General features: G+C 44.5%; 1 protein-coding gene across 2 annotated transcripts in view; it reads left to right on the plus strand.

Moving 5' to 3' along the window:
• The window catches only part of LOC126198713 (carbonic anhydrase-related protein 10-like), a 424,244-nt gene that overhangs the window by 350,445 nt on the left and 54,636 nt on the right, over nt 1–19,163 (plus strand). For both annotated transcript variants that reach the window (XM_049935229.1, XM_049935230.1), the window contains exon 8: nt 151–305. In XM_049935229.1, coding sequence (XP_049791186.1) covers nt 151–305 — 155 coding nt within the window. The remainder of the gene's footprint in view (nt 1–150; nt 306–19,163) is intronic.

Consider the following 19,163-nt stretch of genomic DNA (forward strand, 5'->3'; position numbering starts at 1 on the left):
AAAATCTTGAATTTAGAAGAGTCTTCATAATAGTCAGTAATAGTTCTGGTCAGTATACAGTAACATATACTAGTATGACGCAGTGTCCCTATTTGTCCACAAAACATTTATGTTTGCTTGTGGAAATGTGAGATTTCTCGTGTGTGCCAGGGTCAGCTACGCATATAGAGCACCTGTCGCTGCAGCGCCTGCTGCCGAACACGGACCACTACATGACGTACGAGGGCTCGACGACGCACCCCGGCTGCTGGGAGACCACCGTCTGGATCATCGTCAACAAGCCCATCTACATCTCCAGGCAAGAGGTGCCGTGCTGTGACAGTCACATTTTAATACGTGTTGCATGTTGCTTAAGTGCTGCCTGTTTCCTTTCTGTCCTTTACTTTATTGTAGTGAAGTCTGTTTTTCGACTACTTGTTCCACACTTTTGTCAGTAACATTTTTAGTAGTAATCTAATCGCCAAATTTCTGTACAACAATAATTCGTCAAGTCAGTTCTACGCCAGTCGAGTGGTAGTCTATATACATGCATGTTGCCCCTTCTGGACGTTGTTGAATACTTTGATTGTCTGAGAAACACATGATGATACCAGCAGAACAGATGCCAGTCCCGAGTAACTATCTTAACGTACTTGTTCTCCCTGTGGCTACGTTTCTGTTCAGTTCAATCACATCATCATGAGGACACACGTAAATGACATTCTGTGAGCAAAGTCGAAAAATCAACAAAATGTCTTACATCTCTTACAATCTGTGTTTGTCACTGATGGTTTCTGTACATGTCATAAAAATGAAGAACGACTCTCGATTGCTTGATTGTGATATTCTGAATTATAGCTTGAATGTAAATGTACTGTTCATATTTGCTTATGTGTATCCAGATCCTGTTATCTGTAATCTTTAAATAATACTAATGATACTTTAACTATTTGCACATACACATATTCGATTCAGTTATATTCTTCACTCAGCTGTCAACATAGAGCACGTTTATGATAAATATAAACAAGAAACTCTGTAACAGACAGTTACATGTACGAAGTCACAATCTGACGATGTGATGCATCTGAAAATGGAATATTCTTAGTAGGGGAGCTTGTGATAAAATGAAACATGTTTTGCTTAAAACAAAATATTGAGTTTAAAGATGTGGCATTCCATCAGAAATGACCCATTTATCAATTTATGTGTCTGTTACAAAGGATCAAGAGCAGTGTAATGGAGGACGATACTATAAAATTTGAACAAAACTGTAAAACATGTTGCTCGTTTATCTATTTGTTAATGAAGTTAAACTATAGAGTCCGCCAGAAAAATGTATACACTCTTTGTCAGCTCTATCGAGATATCAATATTGTCGTTCGATTTGAGTTACGAGTGTGTTGTCGTATGGTCTTTGGTTCACCAGATGTTACATCTTTCATCTCGGTACTCAGAAACAAGATGGCTGGAGCTCGCTTGACATTCGAGCAACGAAAATGTATTGTGAAATTGTTTTTCAAGTTTGATAATGCCGTTGGAGGTGGGAGTTTGAAACAGAAACGCCAACCCGCCTAGCAATTAAACGATCATTGACAAGTTTGAATTTATGGAACAATTTGTGATATTCACAAATGAAGATCAGGAAGACAGCGTACAGCTACAAGTCCTGCTTCGTCGGCTCTCGTGTTGGAAGCGTTTGTTAATTCTCCACAGAAGTCTGCTACGGCATGTGCACGTGAAGTGGGGGTTAGCAGTACAAGTATACAAAGAATTTTTAAAGCTGAAAAGTGGAAAGTTTACATTCCACGATTACTGCAAGCTATTAATGATGAAGATCCTGATCTCCAAATGCGAATGGTATCAGCAAATGATAACTAATGACGAACAATTTTTGACGAAGGTAGTGGAAAGTGACGAGGCACAATATAAACTTAATGGAACCGTGCGTCGGCGCAACAGTGTGTACTGGGCACAGGAAAATCCATATGTTTATGTGGATAAAGCGGTCTATCTACCAGGGGTTCATGCGTAGAACCCTTTTTCTTTGAAGCTATTGTCACTGGAGAAGTGTACCTGGAAATGTTACGCACACCAGTTTTGCCAGGTATATGTGCACTTTATGGAGGTGATAAAGAGGTCTTCTACCAAACAGGACGGGGCGCCACCACACTACCACCTAGCCGTACGATCTTTCCTGGATGACAATTTTCCGCGGCATTGGATTGGACGAAGAGGGCCCATTAAGTTCCCTCCAAGGTCGTCAGATCTAACACCTATGGACTTTTGCTTGTGGAGAACTGTGAAGCATAATGAATATCGACGTAAGCCACACGCGCTGGGGGTACTTCGTCACGTGATTACAGCGACATGTGCGGCGATCTCCACTGTTAACATCAACTGACGTAGTTGTGGCGACCACTCGTCGTTCTGTTATGTGTATAGCCGCCAACGGTGAACATTCTGAACATTTAAAGTACCATGTGTTAAACTGAAGGTTCTATGTTGTGGGTTGGCAGGAGAGCCAACACCGGGTATGGGAGGAAGCCGAAAGGCACGCGTTTTTGCTCACGCAGGCTGGCGTGAGGTCTGGAACAGGACAAGGAATTTAGACTTTAGAAAAACGGACGTAGCTGGTGGAATACTTAACTTTAATCCATTAATGATGAGCGTCGCTCTTGACCGTACATGATTACAGTATCAATAGTAACTGGTAATGGCGCCTTGCTAGGTCGTAGCAAATGACGTAGCTGAAGGCTATGCTAACTATCGTCTCGGCAAAACGAGAGCGTATTTTGTCAGTGAACCATCGTTAGCAAAATCGGTTGTACAACTGGGCGAGTGCTAGGAAGTCTCTCTAGACCTGCCGTGTGGCGGCGCTCGGTCTGCAATCACTGATAGTGGCGACACGCGGGTCCGACGTATACTAATGGACCGCGGCCGATTTAAAGACTACCACCTAGCAAGTGTGGTGTCTGGCGGTGACACCACTTTCTACAACATGTGTGATCAATTATTAAATGTAAAATAAACACTTAAGATCTACTTTTTATTCCTTAAAGTGTGGATACATTTTTCTGGCGGACTCTGTATACGTTGACCTCACATAGCAGAGAACTACAAATTAGAGTGTAAAATTACGTTAAAATGTTTTATGCACCGTAAACCACAACTACAATTCACAATTTAAAATTCTCCACGACCAACGGTCACGGTATGAGAACTTCAGTCTGCACCTTTCTGCACAACACATGAGACAATTTCTAACACAAGAGAAGCTGAGCCCAAGGTTCTCCATGCTCTGACGTTTCGAATGTCTCGATACAAAATAGTCTGTAGGATTATATGCAGGAACTTCTCTACCGACATTCTTCAAATGGTCTGAGATACTACAAGATAGCATTTCTCTTCCTTCTTCGTCACTAGAGTGTTGATGTTCATTTCTTTTCCTTTTCAGAAACGTTCTTCATTTGCCAGTACGAATTCTTGTCTCTATTCTTGATTTATTTGATAAATTGTTGGTTCAAGGGTGACCATGTAGACTTTTTGGTTCAAATGGTTCAAATGGCTCTGAGCACTATGGGACTCAACTGCTGCGGTCATTAGTCCCCTAGAACTTAGAACTAGTTAAACCTAACTAACCTAAGGACATCACAAACATCCATGCCCGAGGCAGGATTCGAACCTGCGACCGTAGCGGTCTTGCGGTTCCAGACTGCAGCGCCTTTAACCGCACGGCCACTTCGGCCGGCGTAGACTTTTTGCTTTCAGAGCTTCTGTACTTGTGTTGACTTTGTTTCATGTCCGTAGAACACCTTGCATATTTTTAGCAGAGGTAAGTGGTCAGAGTAGCAGCCAAAAGTGATTCTCGACATATGTTTGATGCCTCCTTCTTTGCTCTTGAGACAGGAGATAGGTCTTGCGGCTTGACGTACCCTGCAGATGTTAGCCTAGACCGAGTGATGTTGTGCAGTACTTACAAGGGAACCTCCCCATCGCACCCCCCTCAGATTTTGTTATACGTTGGCACAATGAATAAGCCTTGAAAAACTGAACACAGATCACTTTAGAAAACGGGAAGAAGTTGTTTGTAACTACGAAAAAATAGGCAAAATATACAAACTGAGTAGTCCATGCGCAAGATATGCAACATCATGGATAATGTAGTTCAGGAGCGCCGTGGTCCCGTGGTTGGCGTCAGCAGCTGCGGAACGAGAGGTCCTTGGTTCAAGTCTTCCCTAAAGCTTAAATTTTTATTTTCAGACAATTATTTTGCGAAGCTCCACAGGTACACAGAGCAGTATTGTTTACGTGATCGTGTGTCAGTTATCAAAGTCAGGTACTCACACATAATCAACTTCGCTCTCCAAAATTCCAGGACATGTTCAGATTTGGTTGGACATATGCAGGATTTGACGGTCTACACACGGAAAGATTTGAGAACGTTAAAAACATATGTTTTGACAGAGCCCAGGGAAAACCGTGCGACTGTGAAACTGTTGCACTCATTTGTTGCAGTTTATGTGACAAACTCTTATGTTTTCATCAATTTTTTGGGAGTGATTATCACATCCACAAGAAAATCTACACCGGGCAAGGTAGAAGAATCTTTTTACCCATTCGCCGAGTGTACAAGTTAGGTGGGTCGACAACATATTCCTGCCATGTGAGGCACATGCCGTCACCAGTGTCGTATAGAATATATCACAAGTGGTTTCCTGTGGAGGAATCGGTTGACCTATGACCTTGCTATCAAATGTTTTCGGTTCCCATTGGAGAGGCACGTCCTTTCGTCTACTAATCGCACGGTTTTGCGGTGCGGTTGCAAAACACAGACACTAAACTTATTACATTGAACAGAGACGTCAATGAACGAACGGACAGATCAAAACTTTGCGAAAATAAAGATAATAAACTTTTGACGCGAGGGAAGGCTTGAACCAAGGACCTCTCGTTCCGCAGATGCTCACGCTAACCGCGGGACCACGGCGCTCCTGAGCTCACCTTCTCCTTGATGTTTTTTTTTAATGTAAATTACGGACCGAGACTCGAACTCGGGACCTCTGCCTTTCGCGGGCAAGTGCTCTACCAGCTTTTATTTTTTCAGGCGCTCTATCCATCCTTTTTTTCCCAGCAATCCAATTTTTTAACCACTTTTATTTTTTTATTTTTTACTCATTTACTTTTTTTCTTTTTAGGATAGTCAGGGCGTGGTAGACGCCACACTAGCAGTGGGGTCTCTTCACGGCACTGCCAGTGCGTCGAGGCCCAAACCCCTCCCACCCCTTTTTTCATGTTCCCTGTTGGGTCATAGCACTGAGTGTGCAGAAGTCTTAACACAAAATTCCCATTCCCCGGTGTAAGAAAGACAAAGAAACCCCTTCTCTGAGTAGAAACTGAACACTGATAAAAACTTAACAATTCTTCTTGAATCACACAAATACTTTGGAAGTCGAACATGAGTAATTCTGAACAAAATGTTTAAAAAAAAACTATTCGTGTAACATAGAAGTTCCGGAAGCAAGGTAATATTAAATAATAATAAGAAACCAAGTGACTTTTAATTTTCTTCTGTTCGATCTCGTTCAAGGTGTTGTAGTGGTTCCACATATTTAACCAACACCCATTATTTCAAAAATGATCTTCAGCATGTTTCCGTAGTGCTTCCTGTGGTTGCGATACGTTCTGATTTTTGCATATTCACACTTCATGTGAACGCGGAATTCTATCTCGTTGTCCAACCCAAGTTTGTTGATGACATAACTAACATATTTTCCCAGTAACCAGCTAATGGAGTTGGTTTTTAATTTCGGAAAGTACGTCGTGTCTGGTCTCAGGAGGAGCGATGGCTTTATATATTCCGTAGAGGATCTGGTGAGAAAGGCGATTTGTTGCCTGATCCAACTCCAGTTATGCACATTGCCACCAGAGGTGAATCTGTGGATGAGTGTATCCACCAGATCGCATTTTTACACAAAGGTGTGTCTGGTTTAAACCGATCCCATATAGTCTCTCGTTGGTGCTGATGACATTGTTAATTGTTTTGTACCATGCGGAAAAAGCGTCTGTAGATAGCCCGGCGTAGTTGATGTTCCGCCATACAGTTTTCCAGACACAATTTGGGAATTTCGTTTCAATTTTGTTTCTGCCCTCATTTAACTTCCTTTCAAGTATGATGTCGCCCGCTGTGATACATGTGTTGCTTCTGATTTCGTCACGAAGATAACTTGGTTCGAAGAAAAAGTTCCTCACATACTGCAGACGGGCATTAATCCTGCGCACATCAATCGGTGCTTGCAGGCTATGGGGTGTCACAGCCTCAAAGAGCTTTGCGGTTATACATTGTGAAAGTTCTCTGAGTATATGGAAAGTCCGTTTGAGGAACAGAGCAGACGCTTTATTGCGAATATCCACCAAACCGAGGCCCCCGTTTCTGACATCCAGTATAACGGTAGTCGCACCAACCCTGAATATGTCTCCTCGCCATAAATAATTAGTAACAGTGGACACGATCCCTTTCGCTACTAGTTTAGGGATTGGAAATACCTGCGAAGTGAAATACTCTTTAGACGAAACGCAGGATTTGATGAATCTGACTTTTTGCACCAGGTCCATTGTTCGATGGATGTTCTCCATTACAGCAACTTGAACGTTCCTCCTAGTTTCCGTCCAGTTAGAAGCAGCCATCCTCATCGGACAGGCCATTAAGGTTATTCCCAAAGTTTTATGTTTGTTGTCTTGTTTTGCCCATGCCAGTCGGAGGTGATCTAGGCCCGAAGATAAAATATTATACTTTTGTTTTCATTTGTGGGCGCTCCCGACGCTAGACAATACCTTTGGATTTCACTTTCCAGTGTAATTGTCTCCTCCTTATTCCTTATTACAACGCCCACGTCATCAGCATAAGCTCGTATGACAGTTTTCTCACCACTCAAAGTTATGCCTGTAAATCTTGCGTGGACAGTGCGGAGGAAGGGCTTTAAAGATACGGAAAATAAAAACATAGGTAAGGGACTGCCCTGTGGAACACCTCGCCTTATCTGTATGGAATTAGATGTTTGGCCATTGGTTGCTATTTTCGCATTTATACCTGTTGCAATATTTCTTAGCATGTTGAAAATTTGAGGGTGGAGAGCCATTCTTGATAGCGTCGCAAAGAGGTTTCTATGACTAACGCGGTCAAAAGCTTTGTTGAAATCTATAAAGATTAAAGAACTTTTTATCCTTGTCACTGAGGTAATTGCAATGACGTCTCTGTATGCAGATAGACTTTCGAATATCGTTCTGGTCGGAGAACAAGCTTGCTGATGAGTCAATATTTTGTTGGAAAAGGCAGAGAATCTTTTGTTGATAATACGCGAAATTATTTTGTTATCAGAATTTAGTAGCGAAAGAGGCCGAAAATTGTTTAAGTTGGTTTTGTCTTTACTCTTAGGAATCAGTACTATTTTACTTTCCTTAAACTCTGCAGGGACCATTTTTCCGTTCAGGACCTCATTTGCCATGGAAGTGATCTTGTCCCCAATTATAGACCAGTAGCGGGCATAAAACTCCACAGGGAGGCCATCAAGTCCCGGAGATTTTTTGATAGGTGAGTTACGCACTGCCTCATGCACTTCATCTTTAGTAATAGGTGACAGGATGTCAACGTTGTCTGTTCCCGACAATTGTGGACCTAAAATAGTGAGAAGGTCCTCGAGAGCTGCATCTTCCACTGTGGTAGGGTCATATAAGGTTTCATAGTACCTGTGGACTTCGTCCAGTATTTCCTTCGGGCATGTGAGCCTCGTACCAGTATGCGTCCGGACTTCATCAATAAAACTTTGACGTCTGTTTTTAGCATGCCGCACCAAGTGATACAGAGAAACTGTTTCGTCTGCTACGACTGATGTGGCTTTCGATTTAATTTTTAGTACCTCCATCTGTTGCCGTTTAATGCTTAATAACTTGGCTTTTATTTTTTTGATATCATTCAGACGAATTAAGTCATTATGGGCCTGTTGATATAAGTCTCTTAAAACTTTATAATAAAACTCCATTGTATTCCTCAACTCCCTGTGCCTCGCTGCACTAAACTGCATAACAACTTTCCGCAGCCTTGGTTTAGCCCTCCTAGTCCACCAGTCAATGACTGTTGGGTGCTTGTCTACTGTGCGGAGGCACATAGTCCACGCTACTCTTATTTCCTGTTCCAGTTCTTCGTCAGTTAAAACAGAGATATTTGAATTCCATTGGCCTCTGAATCGACGGGTTGGCTGTACACATAAATTAAAGCAAGTTATAAGTGTACTGTGATCGCTAAAATACACGGGAATAGTGTCAACGTTTAATAAATAATTTTGCAAATTTGGTGACACGTAAATTCTATCTAGTCAGCTGCGGAGGTGGCTGGTTATATGCGTGAACCCCACTGACGTCGGGTGCTGAAGTTCCCACACATCCTTAAGGTGTAGATCACTTACTAACTTTTTTAACTGTGGCGAGTAGTTGAAATTGGGTTCTTGAGCTTTCTGGTTTAAAACACAGTTAAAATCCCCACCTAGTATAAGAGAACACGGATTTTTCCTCAATAAATAAATCAGTTCATATTGAAAAAACTGCGCACGATAAAATGTGTGGGAATTTCCTGATGGGGCGTAAAGGTTAAGCACGGTCACATCGAAAATTTTTATACCTATGGCTCTTCCTGATTCTAGTCGTTCGATTTCACCGGAATGCCGTCCCTTATAAGAATGGCTGTACCGATATTGGCTTCCGCTGAAACATTAACAATTTCAAAAGAGTTTGGGATCCGAAATTCCGTTGTCGCAACTTCTTGTAGCAACGCGGTATCTGTCCCAGACTGGTACAACAATTCTTTTAGTGCTGCCAATTTCAATGGTGACTGTGTTTTATTAATTTTAACAGTAGTAATGCTATAAGCTTGCATCACAGACATACCAGAAGAAGCTATTTGGGATGAGGATCGGTATGATTATACACTCCTGGAAATGGAAAAAAGAACACATTGACACCGGTGTGTCAGACCCACCATACTTGCTCCGGACACTGCGAGAGGGCTGTACAAGCAATGATCACACGCACGGCACAGCGGACACACCAGGAACCGCGGTGTTGGCCGTCGAATGGCGCTAGCTGCGCAGCATTTGTGCACCGCCGCCGTCAGTGTCAGGCAGTTTACCGTGGCGTACGGAGCTCCATCGCAGTCTTTAACACTGGTAGCATGCCGCGACAGCGTGGACGTGAACCGTATGTGCAGTTGACGGACTTTGAGCGAGGGCGTATAGTGGGCATGCGGGAGGCCGGGTGGACGTACCGCCGAATTGCTCTACACGTGGGGCGTGAGGTCTCCACAGTACATCGATGTTGTCGCCAGTGGTCGGCGGAAGGTGCACGTGCCCGTCGACCTGGGATCGGACCGCAGCGACGCACGGATGCACGCCAAGACCGTAGGATCCTACGCAGTGCCGTAGGGGACCGCACCGCCACTTCCCAGCAAATTAGGAACACTGTTGCTCCTGGGGTATCGGCGAGGACCATTCGCAACCGTCTCCATGAAGCTGGGCTACGGTCCCGCACACCGTTAGGCCGTCTTCCGCTCACGCCCCAACATCGTGCAGCCCGCCTCCAGTGGTGTCGCGACAGGCGTGAATGGAGGGACGAATGGAGACGTGTCGTCTTCAGCGATGAGAGTCGCTTCTGCCTTGGTGCCAATGATGGTCGTATGCGTGTTTGGCGCCGTGCAGGTGAGCGCCACAATCAGGACTGCATACGACCGAGGCACACAGGGCCAACACCCGGCATCATGGTGTGGGGAGCGATCTCCTACACTGGCCGTACACCACTGGTGATCGTCGAGGGGACACTGAATAGTGCACGGTACATCCAAACCGTCATCGAACCCATCGTTCTACCATTCCTAGACCGGCAAGGGAACTTGCTGTTCCAACAGGACAATGCACGTCCGCATGTATCCCGTGCCACCCAACGTGCTCTAGAAGGTGTAAGTCAACTACCCTGGCCAGCAAGATCTCCAGATCTGTCCCCCATTGAGCATGTTTGGGACTGGATGAAGCGTCGTCTCACGCGGTCTGCACGTCCAGCACGAACGCTGGTCCAACTGAGGCGCCAGGTGGAAATGGCATGGCAAGCCGTTCCACAGGACTACATCCAGCATCTCTACGATCGTCTCCATGGAAGAATAGCAGCCTGCATTGCTGCGAAAGGTGGATATACACTGTACTAGTGCCGACATTGTGCATGCTCTGTTGCCTGTGTCTATGTGCCTGTGGTTCTGTCAGTGTGATCATGTGATGTATCTGACCCCAGGAATGTGTCAATAAAGTTTCCCCTACCTGGGACAATGAATTCACGATGTTCTTATTTCAATTTCCAGGAGTGTAGCAGCAACGTGCTTCTCTACAAGTCATGATCTTTACAAGCTGTGTGTCCATTACATGTACTAACTTCCTAGAAAAATTTTCACTGCTGTTAAACAAAGTGCTTGAGAAGAAAAGTATCCTGAAATCCTGACAATGCATTGCTATAAGTCACTGTGGCCCTTCTCTTTCTCCTCTTCCGTGTTGGCCCAGATGACTTCATATTTCATATTCTTTTTCTTGATGTCTTTCTTCTCTGGTTGGCTTTCGCTTGATGACGCGTGACAACAAGACCTGGTTTCGGTCGCAGCCTCCGATGGTGGCCGTCTGGCGCAACGGCGGTGGCTTGCGAGTCGCCAATATTTGGCTCCGGCGTGTTGTCTGTTGTGTTGTCTTGCTGGCGAGATGGTGATGCTTGTTTATTTCCTCCTTCAGCGCAGTGTTGCGCTTCGGAGTCAGCAGGTTGTTTACTTGGTACTTCCTCGTACTGTTCGCACTGTACGGGCTGTGCACTTGATGCGGTTATTGCAGCTGTGACCTCAGGCTCAGGGTCACATTTCCGTGGAAGGTCACTACCAGCTGCGTCACTATCTGTTCGTGGCGGTATAAGTCCTTGTGCGGAAGTGGGAGCCACATCGACCTGCATTTCATCTCCTTTTTCCACTTCCAACAGATCTTCAGGACTGGCCTTCGGCTTCCTGGCAACGGGTGTTTCACAGGAAGAGTCCTCATCAACAGTTTTTTCAGTGTCCTCTAGAGGACGCTTTTTAGTGCGAATCTCGCTGTCACGGGACGGAATTTCAGCAGTTAATGCAGGTTTTAAAGACGGAAAGTAATTAACATTAAGTGCAACATTTTCAGAGTTAGTAACAGGATCCACGACAGCCGCCGGCTCTGTTGTATTACTGGCTGGCAATAAATCGTTGAGTGTTAATTTCCGGCGTTGCGTAAGGTTATTTTTTAGCACAAAAACACGGCGAGGGCAGTCCTGACGGAGGTGACCAGACTCGTTACATACATGACATGCAGGGGTTTGCCCTGCGCCTTGTGCCCGTCAACAAAGATGTGGGAGGGAATGTTTGCCTTCACTTCCATCTCCACGGAGCGAATGCCGTTAATGCACTGCAGCTTGAAATGCGAAGCCCACCTTTCGTTGACTATTTGCCTGACAACCCCATATTTTGAAAGGACATCTTTAATTTTCGAGCCGGCCGAAGTGGCCGTGCGGTTAAAGGCGCTGCAGTCTGGAACCGCAGGACCGCTACGGTCGCAGGTTCGAATCCTGCCTCGGGCATGGATGTTTGTGATGTCCTTAGGTTAGTTAGGTTTAACTAGTTCTAAGTTCTAGGGGACTAATGACCTCAGCAGTTGAGTCCCATAGTGCTCAGAGCCATTTGAACCATTTTTTAATTTTCGAGCTGTCTACTTCTATGGGAATATTCAAAACCCTAACATTCCTAATTACAGACTCGGAATTCCGGAGTTTTACAGTACTTGTAGTACCATCACGGTATATAAATTCCGTTTCATAACCAAATTTTTCCAGAAAGCGGTCTACACTCACGGAATCGTTAAACTTTACAAAAATGCAGTATTCATCAGAGTCTAGCTGCATGGTATGAACAGATTCAGAATGAAGGCCATTTACGTCGGTAATCCAGTCGCGTATTTCAAGTGCAGAGGGCTGTACTCGAGCCGGCCGCGGTGGTCTAGTGGTTCTAGGCGCTCAGTCCGGAACCGCGCGACTGCTACGGTCGCAGGTTCGAATCCTGCCTCGGGCATGGATGTGTGTGATGTCCTTAGGTTAGTTAGGTTTAAGTAGTTCTAAGTTCTAGGGGACTGATGACCTTAGAAGTTAAGTCCCATAGTGCTCAGAGCCATTTGAACCATTTTGTACTCGACGGGTGTACTTGTCGAAGGTGCAAATCACGGTGTTTTTTCTCACGGAGTTTGCCATGGTGTTCTGCAGCGAAGAAATCTCGGACAACGCCGAAATCCCTACGACACTACGTAGAAAGTCAAAATGGTTCAAATGGCTCTGAGCACTATGGGACTCAACTGCTGAGGTCATTAGTCCCCTAGAACTTAGAACTAGTTAAACCTAACTAACCTAAGGACATCACAAACATCCATGCCCGAGGCAGGATTCGAACCTGCGACCGTAGCGGTCTTGCGGTTCCAGACTGCAGCGCCTTTAACCGCACGGCCACTTCGGCCGGCTCGTAGAAAGTCGACACGAACGAAAAATGGTTCAAATGGCTCTGAGCACTATGGGACTTAACTACTGTGGTCATCAGTCCCCTAGAACTTAAACTACTTAAACCTAACTAACCTAAGGACATCACACACATCCATGCCCGAGGCAGGATTCGAACCTGCGACCGTAGTGGTCACGCGGTTCCAGACTGTAGCGCCTATAACCGACGAACGAAGACCAAATGCTCAATTGATAACGCTTAATTCAGTGTAAATCGCCAATAGACGATCACGAAACACGAAAACACTGGCGTAAACACTGAACTTTCACGGATCAAACTTGAGGAGCGTGCAACCGCATCGACAGCTAAAGCCAGACTGTTGACGTTTCCTATCTTGCGCATGGACTACTCGGTTTGTATATTTTGCTTATTTTTTTCATAGTTCCCCACAACTTCTTCCTGTTTTCTCGATTGATCTGTGTTCAGTTTTTCAAGGCCTATCCAACATATAACTAAATATGAGGAGGGTGCGACGGGGAGGTTCCCTTGTTAGCACAGTGGACTTGCATTCGGGAGGACGACGGTTCAATCCCCGTCCAGCCATCCAGATTTAAGATTTCCGTGATATCCGTAAAACGCTCCTGGCAAATTCTGGGATCGTTCCTTTGAAAAGGGCGTGGTTGATATCTTTCCCATCCCTTCCGTAATCCGAGCACCCGCTGCCTCTCTCACTGTCGACGAGGTATTAAACTTCATCTTCCTTCGTTCTTTCTCCTCTTTCACTCTACCCCTCCCTCAGCCCCAATTGTTTTCTACAAGTTACCTCGTTTTCAATTCCAGACAGATGTATACCATCATCTTCATCGTCTTGAAATACGTCACGGCTGTCAACTGCCTGTTCTGTTTCTAGTTCAACTGCAGCGAAATCAGCCTGTTTGATACACCTATGTTTAGCAGATGCCGTTACCCTTTGAATACTTTGACCACTGTTGCACCGCTTGTCACTTTGAGCGATACTTTCAGAGCTTCTCTGCAATGCTGTAGATATTCATGCAGCCTGATCTAAGTGCCTGTGTAATCTACTAACTATATTTTGTTCTTATGGAGCCATGTTGACGTAGCTTATGGGTAGAACGAGGTGGCAAGCAGAGTACGGTCACATGATTCTTTTCTGCGTCCAGTGTGCATCAGTTACGAGCAAGACTGGTGATTCAGTTGTACGTTACGTTCGTTCAATAAAGTCGGTAACACATCCAGTGAGTACAAAGGGTTGCAATCAGCATGACGGATGACATTTTCCAATACTTTTAGGAGGAGCTGCCCTCATCACTCTGACTATCCAACTGACGTCTGTGAAAACCACCGTCGGAGGTATGAAGTTCCCACCTGCAGCCAAACATGCAATCACCGTCGCCAGACCTCCGTCTTTGAACTAGCTATAGTTCCTGTTTTCTTCCCTACTGTTAATTAAATGAGGACTTTTTTGTCGCATTAATGAGAGACGAGATTCGCTAACATTAAATATCTGGTCAAGAGGCTAACAATACTTAGTGAATCGTAATCCTGTTGAGGTTGCAGCTCTTCCGGCCATGTTTGCTTAAAAATGGATTTGTTTTTGAAGGGGGTCCAGCTTGAGTAAAACTCAATTTTATCTTTTCTTCTATTTCCCAGACATGTTTCGCACCATCAGTAAGCATCTAGTCTCTTTATGTTAAACAGGGAAAATGTTCTTTACTACTTGTACATACACAAATTTGAATTTAAAGGAATAGTAATCAAATAAATGCAAAACCCACGGCAGAAAGTACCAGGAACCATTAGCACGTGATACGCCAGAGGAAAATCATCACCTGAAGGCACCATTTACAATGTCAGAACATACTGCAGCCATTTCCAGGTTGAAGATTAACAGAGCTCCTGGTATCGATGAACTTGGAGTCGAGCAATTTAAAAACTTTGGCAGTAATACCCTACAGTGGCTGCTAGATTTGATAAACGCATGTGTAGAAAGGCTCCATATTCCAAAGATGTTGAGGAAAGCTCGAGTGGTTGCAGTTGTGAAACCAGGAGATGACTCTGATGATGGAAAAAGCTTCCGACCTGTGTCTCTTTTATGTCACTGTTTTAAAATCTTGGAATGCCGGACGCTAAGTCGCATAGAAAGCGTCTTGGAACAACAGATCATCCCACAGTAGGCAGGTTTCCGACCAGGCAAATCGTGCTGCGATCAAGTCCTGAACCTGACCCAACGTATCGAGGATGGGTTTGAGAGGAAAGAGATCACGGGAGTGGCATTCATAGACCGTTCATATGATACTGTAAACCATCGAAGGCTCCTTAGGAAAGTATATAATGTGACAAGAGATTACCATTTAACATCACTGATAGGCACTTTCCTGCATAATAGGAGATTTTTCGTCTGTCTCCAGGGCAAGAAGAGCAGGTGAAGTAATCAAAGGAATGGTCTACCTCAGGGAAGCGTCCTCGCCCCATCTCTGTATAATATATATACAAATAACCAAGCAGTGGCAAACATCAAGCTCCAATTTATGTATGCCGATGACACTGCAGTTGCAGCCGAAGGTAACAACTCCATGGATGTACAGCAGAAAGTAACCAGTACCTTGGAAGCTCTCTCCCAGTATTATGAGGCAAACTACCTAAGGCCGAACCCTTCCAAGACGCAGGTCTGTGCATTCCATTTAAAGAACAGGGAGGCAAATCGTGAATTAAATATAATGTGAATAGGTGAACGTCTCGAGCATTGAAAACGGCCAAATATCTTGGTGTCACGTTGGATCGCACACTGACCTATAAACATCGTTGTAATGCCACAAGGGAAAAAGTCTCAACTAGAAACAACATTATCAAGAAACTAACCAGTGGATCCTGGGGTGCAAACCCAAAAGTCCTGATAACTTCAGCCCTTGCGCTCAGTGTGTCAGCCGCGGAATACGCCGCTCCAGTATGGTCTGCATCAACACACGCGAGAAGAGTTGATGTCGCGCTGAATGAAATGGCACAGATTGTTACCGGATGCTTGGGGCCAACCCCAGTGCGCAAGATGTACTTAATCATGGGGATCGCACCGACCAACATACGACGTGACATCGCTGCCGAAGCCGAAAAAAACAAGCAAGAAAAGGACATGCGTCACCTTTTATATGGACACCAGCCTCCTGCCCGACGGCTTTGTTCGAGGAAGAGTTTCCTGTCACGTACCCGAGCCCTGGAACGGTCGGATGCAGAGAATCGTTTGGAAAGGTGGGAAATCGACCTAAGAAACCCCCATAAAGATGTAAAAGAAGAACTGGCGTCTGGTGAAGACCTACCATACACAGTCTGGAGAACCCTAAACCGTATGAGAGTGGTTCTGTCCAGGATCCTCAACATCTGCTTATCTGTCCATATTTAGACCGGCCCTGCACAATGAATGACTTATGGGAGGCAAATGACAAAGCCATATTGGGTGCTGATTTTTGGAAGTCTGAAGTCTAGTTCCGGACACGGAATGTAAGTAAGTAATAAAATGCACAACCATTCACCTACTAACAATAGGCACACACACACATACACACACACACACACACACACAAACACACACACAATGGAAGATAAACCACAGAATCATACAAAACTCCCGCCCAGAACCCATTCAAGTGTTCATCTGCCATCACCTTCTTCTCGTAATTTGTAAAAGGTGACAGTGACAGCTACATAGAACGTTCTCAGACGTCAAATTTCTTTGTAAATAACTTTTCTTCATTGTGTTCTGTATGGTTGCAAATGTTAAACTGTGAAAGAGAAAAGTGCAATGGAAAACATAAAAATTCAGCAAAACTACAGCCTGTAGTAACAAGGTATACATAGAAACTATGTCTGTTCCTCGAATTTGTAAATACTATTAAGAACACAAATTTATATGCGGACAAGTAGTAAACATCATTTATCCTATAGAAGTCCTATGCTGATGCTGAAACTTCAGATGTCTTGGTGGTAGAAGAAAAGATGAAATTGTGCTTTGATCACGGTGAATATCTACAAAAACAAATGTATTAATGTATCCTGTTTCCAGAAGGTAAAAAAAATGTTCATAAGTATCTAGGTAATATTCAGTTGCTTTCTATCCATTTTTTCATGCTTTAAAGTATTTTGATCTACGTTCTTCCTAGCCATCTTTCTACAGAAGGTAGTTTCTGGTATGATGAATAACCTTGCTGCTTTATTTTTTTTTTTAAAAATGGCTTTGAGCACTATGGGACTTAACATCTGAGGTCATCAGTTCCCTAGAACTTAGAACTACTTAAACCTAACCAAACTAAGGACATCACAGACATTCATGCACGAGGCAGAATTCGAACCTGCGACCGTAGCGGTAGCACGGATCCAGCCTGAAGCGCCTAGAACCACTCAGCCACGCCGGCCGGCCTGCTTTATTTTCTGTTGTAGTTCTGTGCCTGACAGGATTTATTGCTATAACGATGAGCCATTTCTGTCGCATTCCCCCCTTTTCAGGCTATAACCTTCTTCATGACATAGTCTCAACTACTAGACTACAGAGTGGTTGCAATATGCAACAGAGAGTTTCGTACTTCACGCGACGCCATTTTGGAAAACACCAATGAAATTGTACTTTCAATAAAAATTTACACCAACTGAAACCATTACCTGCGACTTTAATTCTGCTACTACACTGAAGAGCCGAAGAAACTGGTACATCTGCCTAATATCGTAGTGGGTCCTCGCGAGCACGCAGGAGTGCCGCAACACGACGTGGCATAGACTCGAATAATATCCGAAGTCGTGCTGGAAGGAACTGACACCATGAATCCTGCAAGGCTGTCCATAAATCCTCAAGAGTACTTGGGGCTGGAGATCTCTTCCGAACAGCACGTCGCAAGGCATCCGACATATGCTCCATAATGTTTATGTCTTGGGTGACTGGCGGCCAGCGGAAGTGTTTCACAGAGGAAGACCGCACTGCAGTTCCTTCTCTAAATCCTCGCAAAAACGAAAAAATGGCTGACATCGAAATAAGTGTCCAAGGAATAGAAAAGCAACTGGAATCACTCAACAGAGGAAAGTCCACTGGACCTGACGGGATACCAATTCGATTCTACACAGAGTACGCGAAAGAACTTGCCCCCCTTCTAACAGCCGTGTACCGCAAGTCTCTAGAGGAACGGAGGGTTCCAAATGATTGGAAAAGAGCACAGGTAGTCCCAGTCTTCAAGAAGGGTCGTCGAGCAGATGCGCAAAACCATAGACCTATATCTCTGACGTCGATCTGTTGTAGAATTTTAGAACATGTTTTTTGCTCGAGTATCATGTCGTTTTTGGAAATCCAGAATCTACTATGTAGGAATCAACATGGATTCCGGAAACAGCGATCATGTGAGACCCAACTCGCGTTATTTGTTCATGAGACCCAGAAAATATTAGATACAGGCTCCCAGGTAGATGCTATTTTTCTTTTACTTCCGGAAGGCGTTCGATACAGTTCCGCACTGTCGCCTGATAAACAAAGTAAGAGCCGACGGAATATCAGACCAGCTGTGTGGCTGGATTCAAGAGTTTTTAGCAAACGGAACACAGCATGTTGTTATCAATGGAGAGACGTCTACAGACGTTAAAGTAACCTCTGGCGTGCCACAGGGGAGTGTTATGGGACCATTGCTTTTCACAATATATATAAATGACCTAGTAGATAGTGTCGGAAGTTCCATGCGACTTTTCGCGGATGATGCTGTAGTATACAGAGAAGTTGCAGCATTAGAAAATTGTAGCGAAATGCAGGAAGATCTGCAGCGGATAGGCACTTGGTGCAGGGAGTGGCAACTGTCCCTTAACATAGACAAATGTAATGTATTGCGAATACATAGAAAGAAGGATCCTTTATTGTATGATTATATGATAGCGGAACAAACACTGGTAGCAGTTACTTCTGTAAAATATCTGGGAGTATGCGTGCGGAACGATTTGAAGTGGAACGATCATATGAAATTAATTGTTGGTAAGGCGGGTACCAGGTTGAGATTCATTGGGAGAGTGTTTAGAAAATGTAGTCCATCAACAAAGGAGGTGGCTTACAAAACACTCGTTCGACCTATACTTGAGTATTGCTCATCAGTGTGGGATCCGTACCAGATCGGGTTGACGGAGGAGATAGAGAAGATCTAAAGAAGAGCGGCGCGTTTCGTCCCAGGGTTATTTGGTAACCGTGATAGCGTTACGGAGATGTTTAATAAACTCAAGTGGCAGACTCTGCAAGAGAGGCGCTCTGCATCGCGGTGTAGCTTGCTCGCCAGGTTTCGAGAGGGTGCGTTTCTGGATGAGGTATCGAATATATTGCTTCCCCCTACTTATACCTCCCGAGGAGATCACGAATGTAAAATTAGAGAGATTCGAGCGCGCACGGAGGCTTTCAGACAGTCGTTCTTCCCGCGAACCATACGCGACTGGAACAGGAAAGGGAGGTAATGACAGTGGCACGTAAAGTGCCCTCCGCCACACACCATTGGGTGGCTTCCGGAGTATAAATGTAGATGTAGATGTAGAAGTGTTTAAACTAAGTAGAGTGTTCCTGGAGCCACTCTGTAGGGATTTT

The sequence above is a fragment of the Schistocerca nitens genome, chromosome 8 (assembly GCF_023898315.1).
Source record: "Schistocerca nitens isolate TAMUIC-IGC-003100 chromosome 8, iqSchNite1.1, whole genome shotgun sequence".
Classification (NCBI taxonomy): Eukaryota; Metazoa; Arthropoda; class Insecta; order Orthoptera; family Acrididae; genus Schistocerca; species Schistocerca nitens.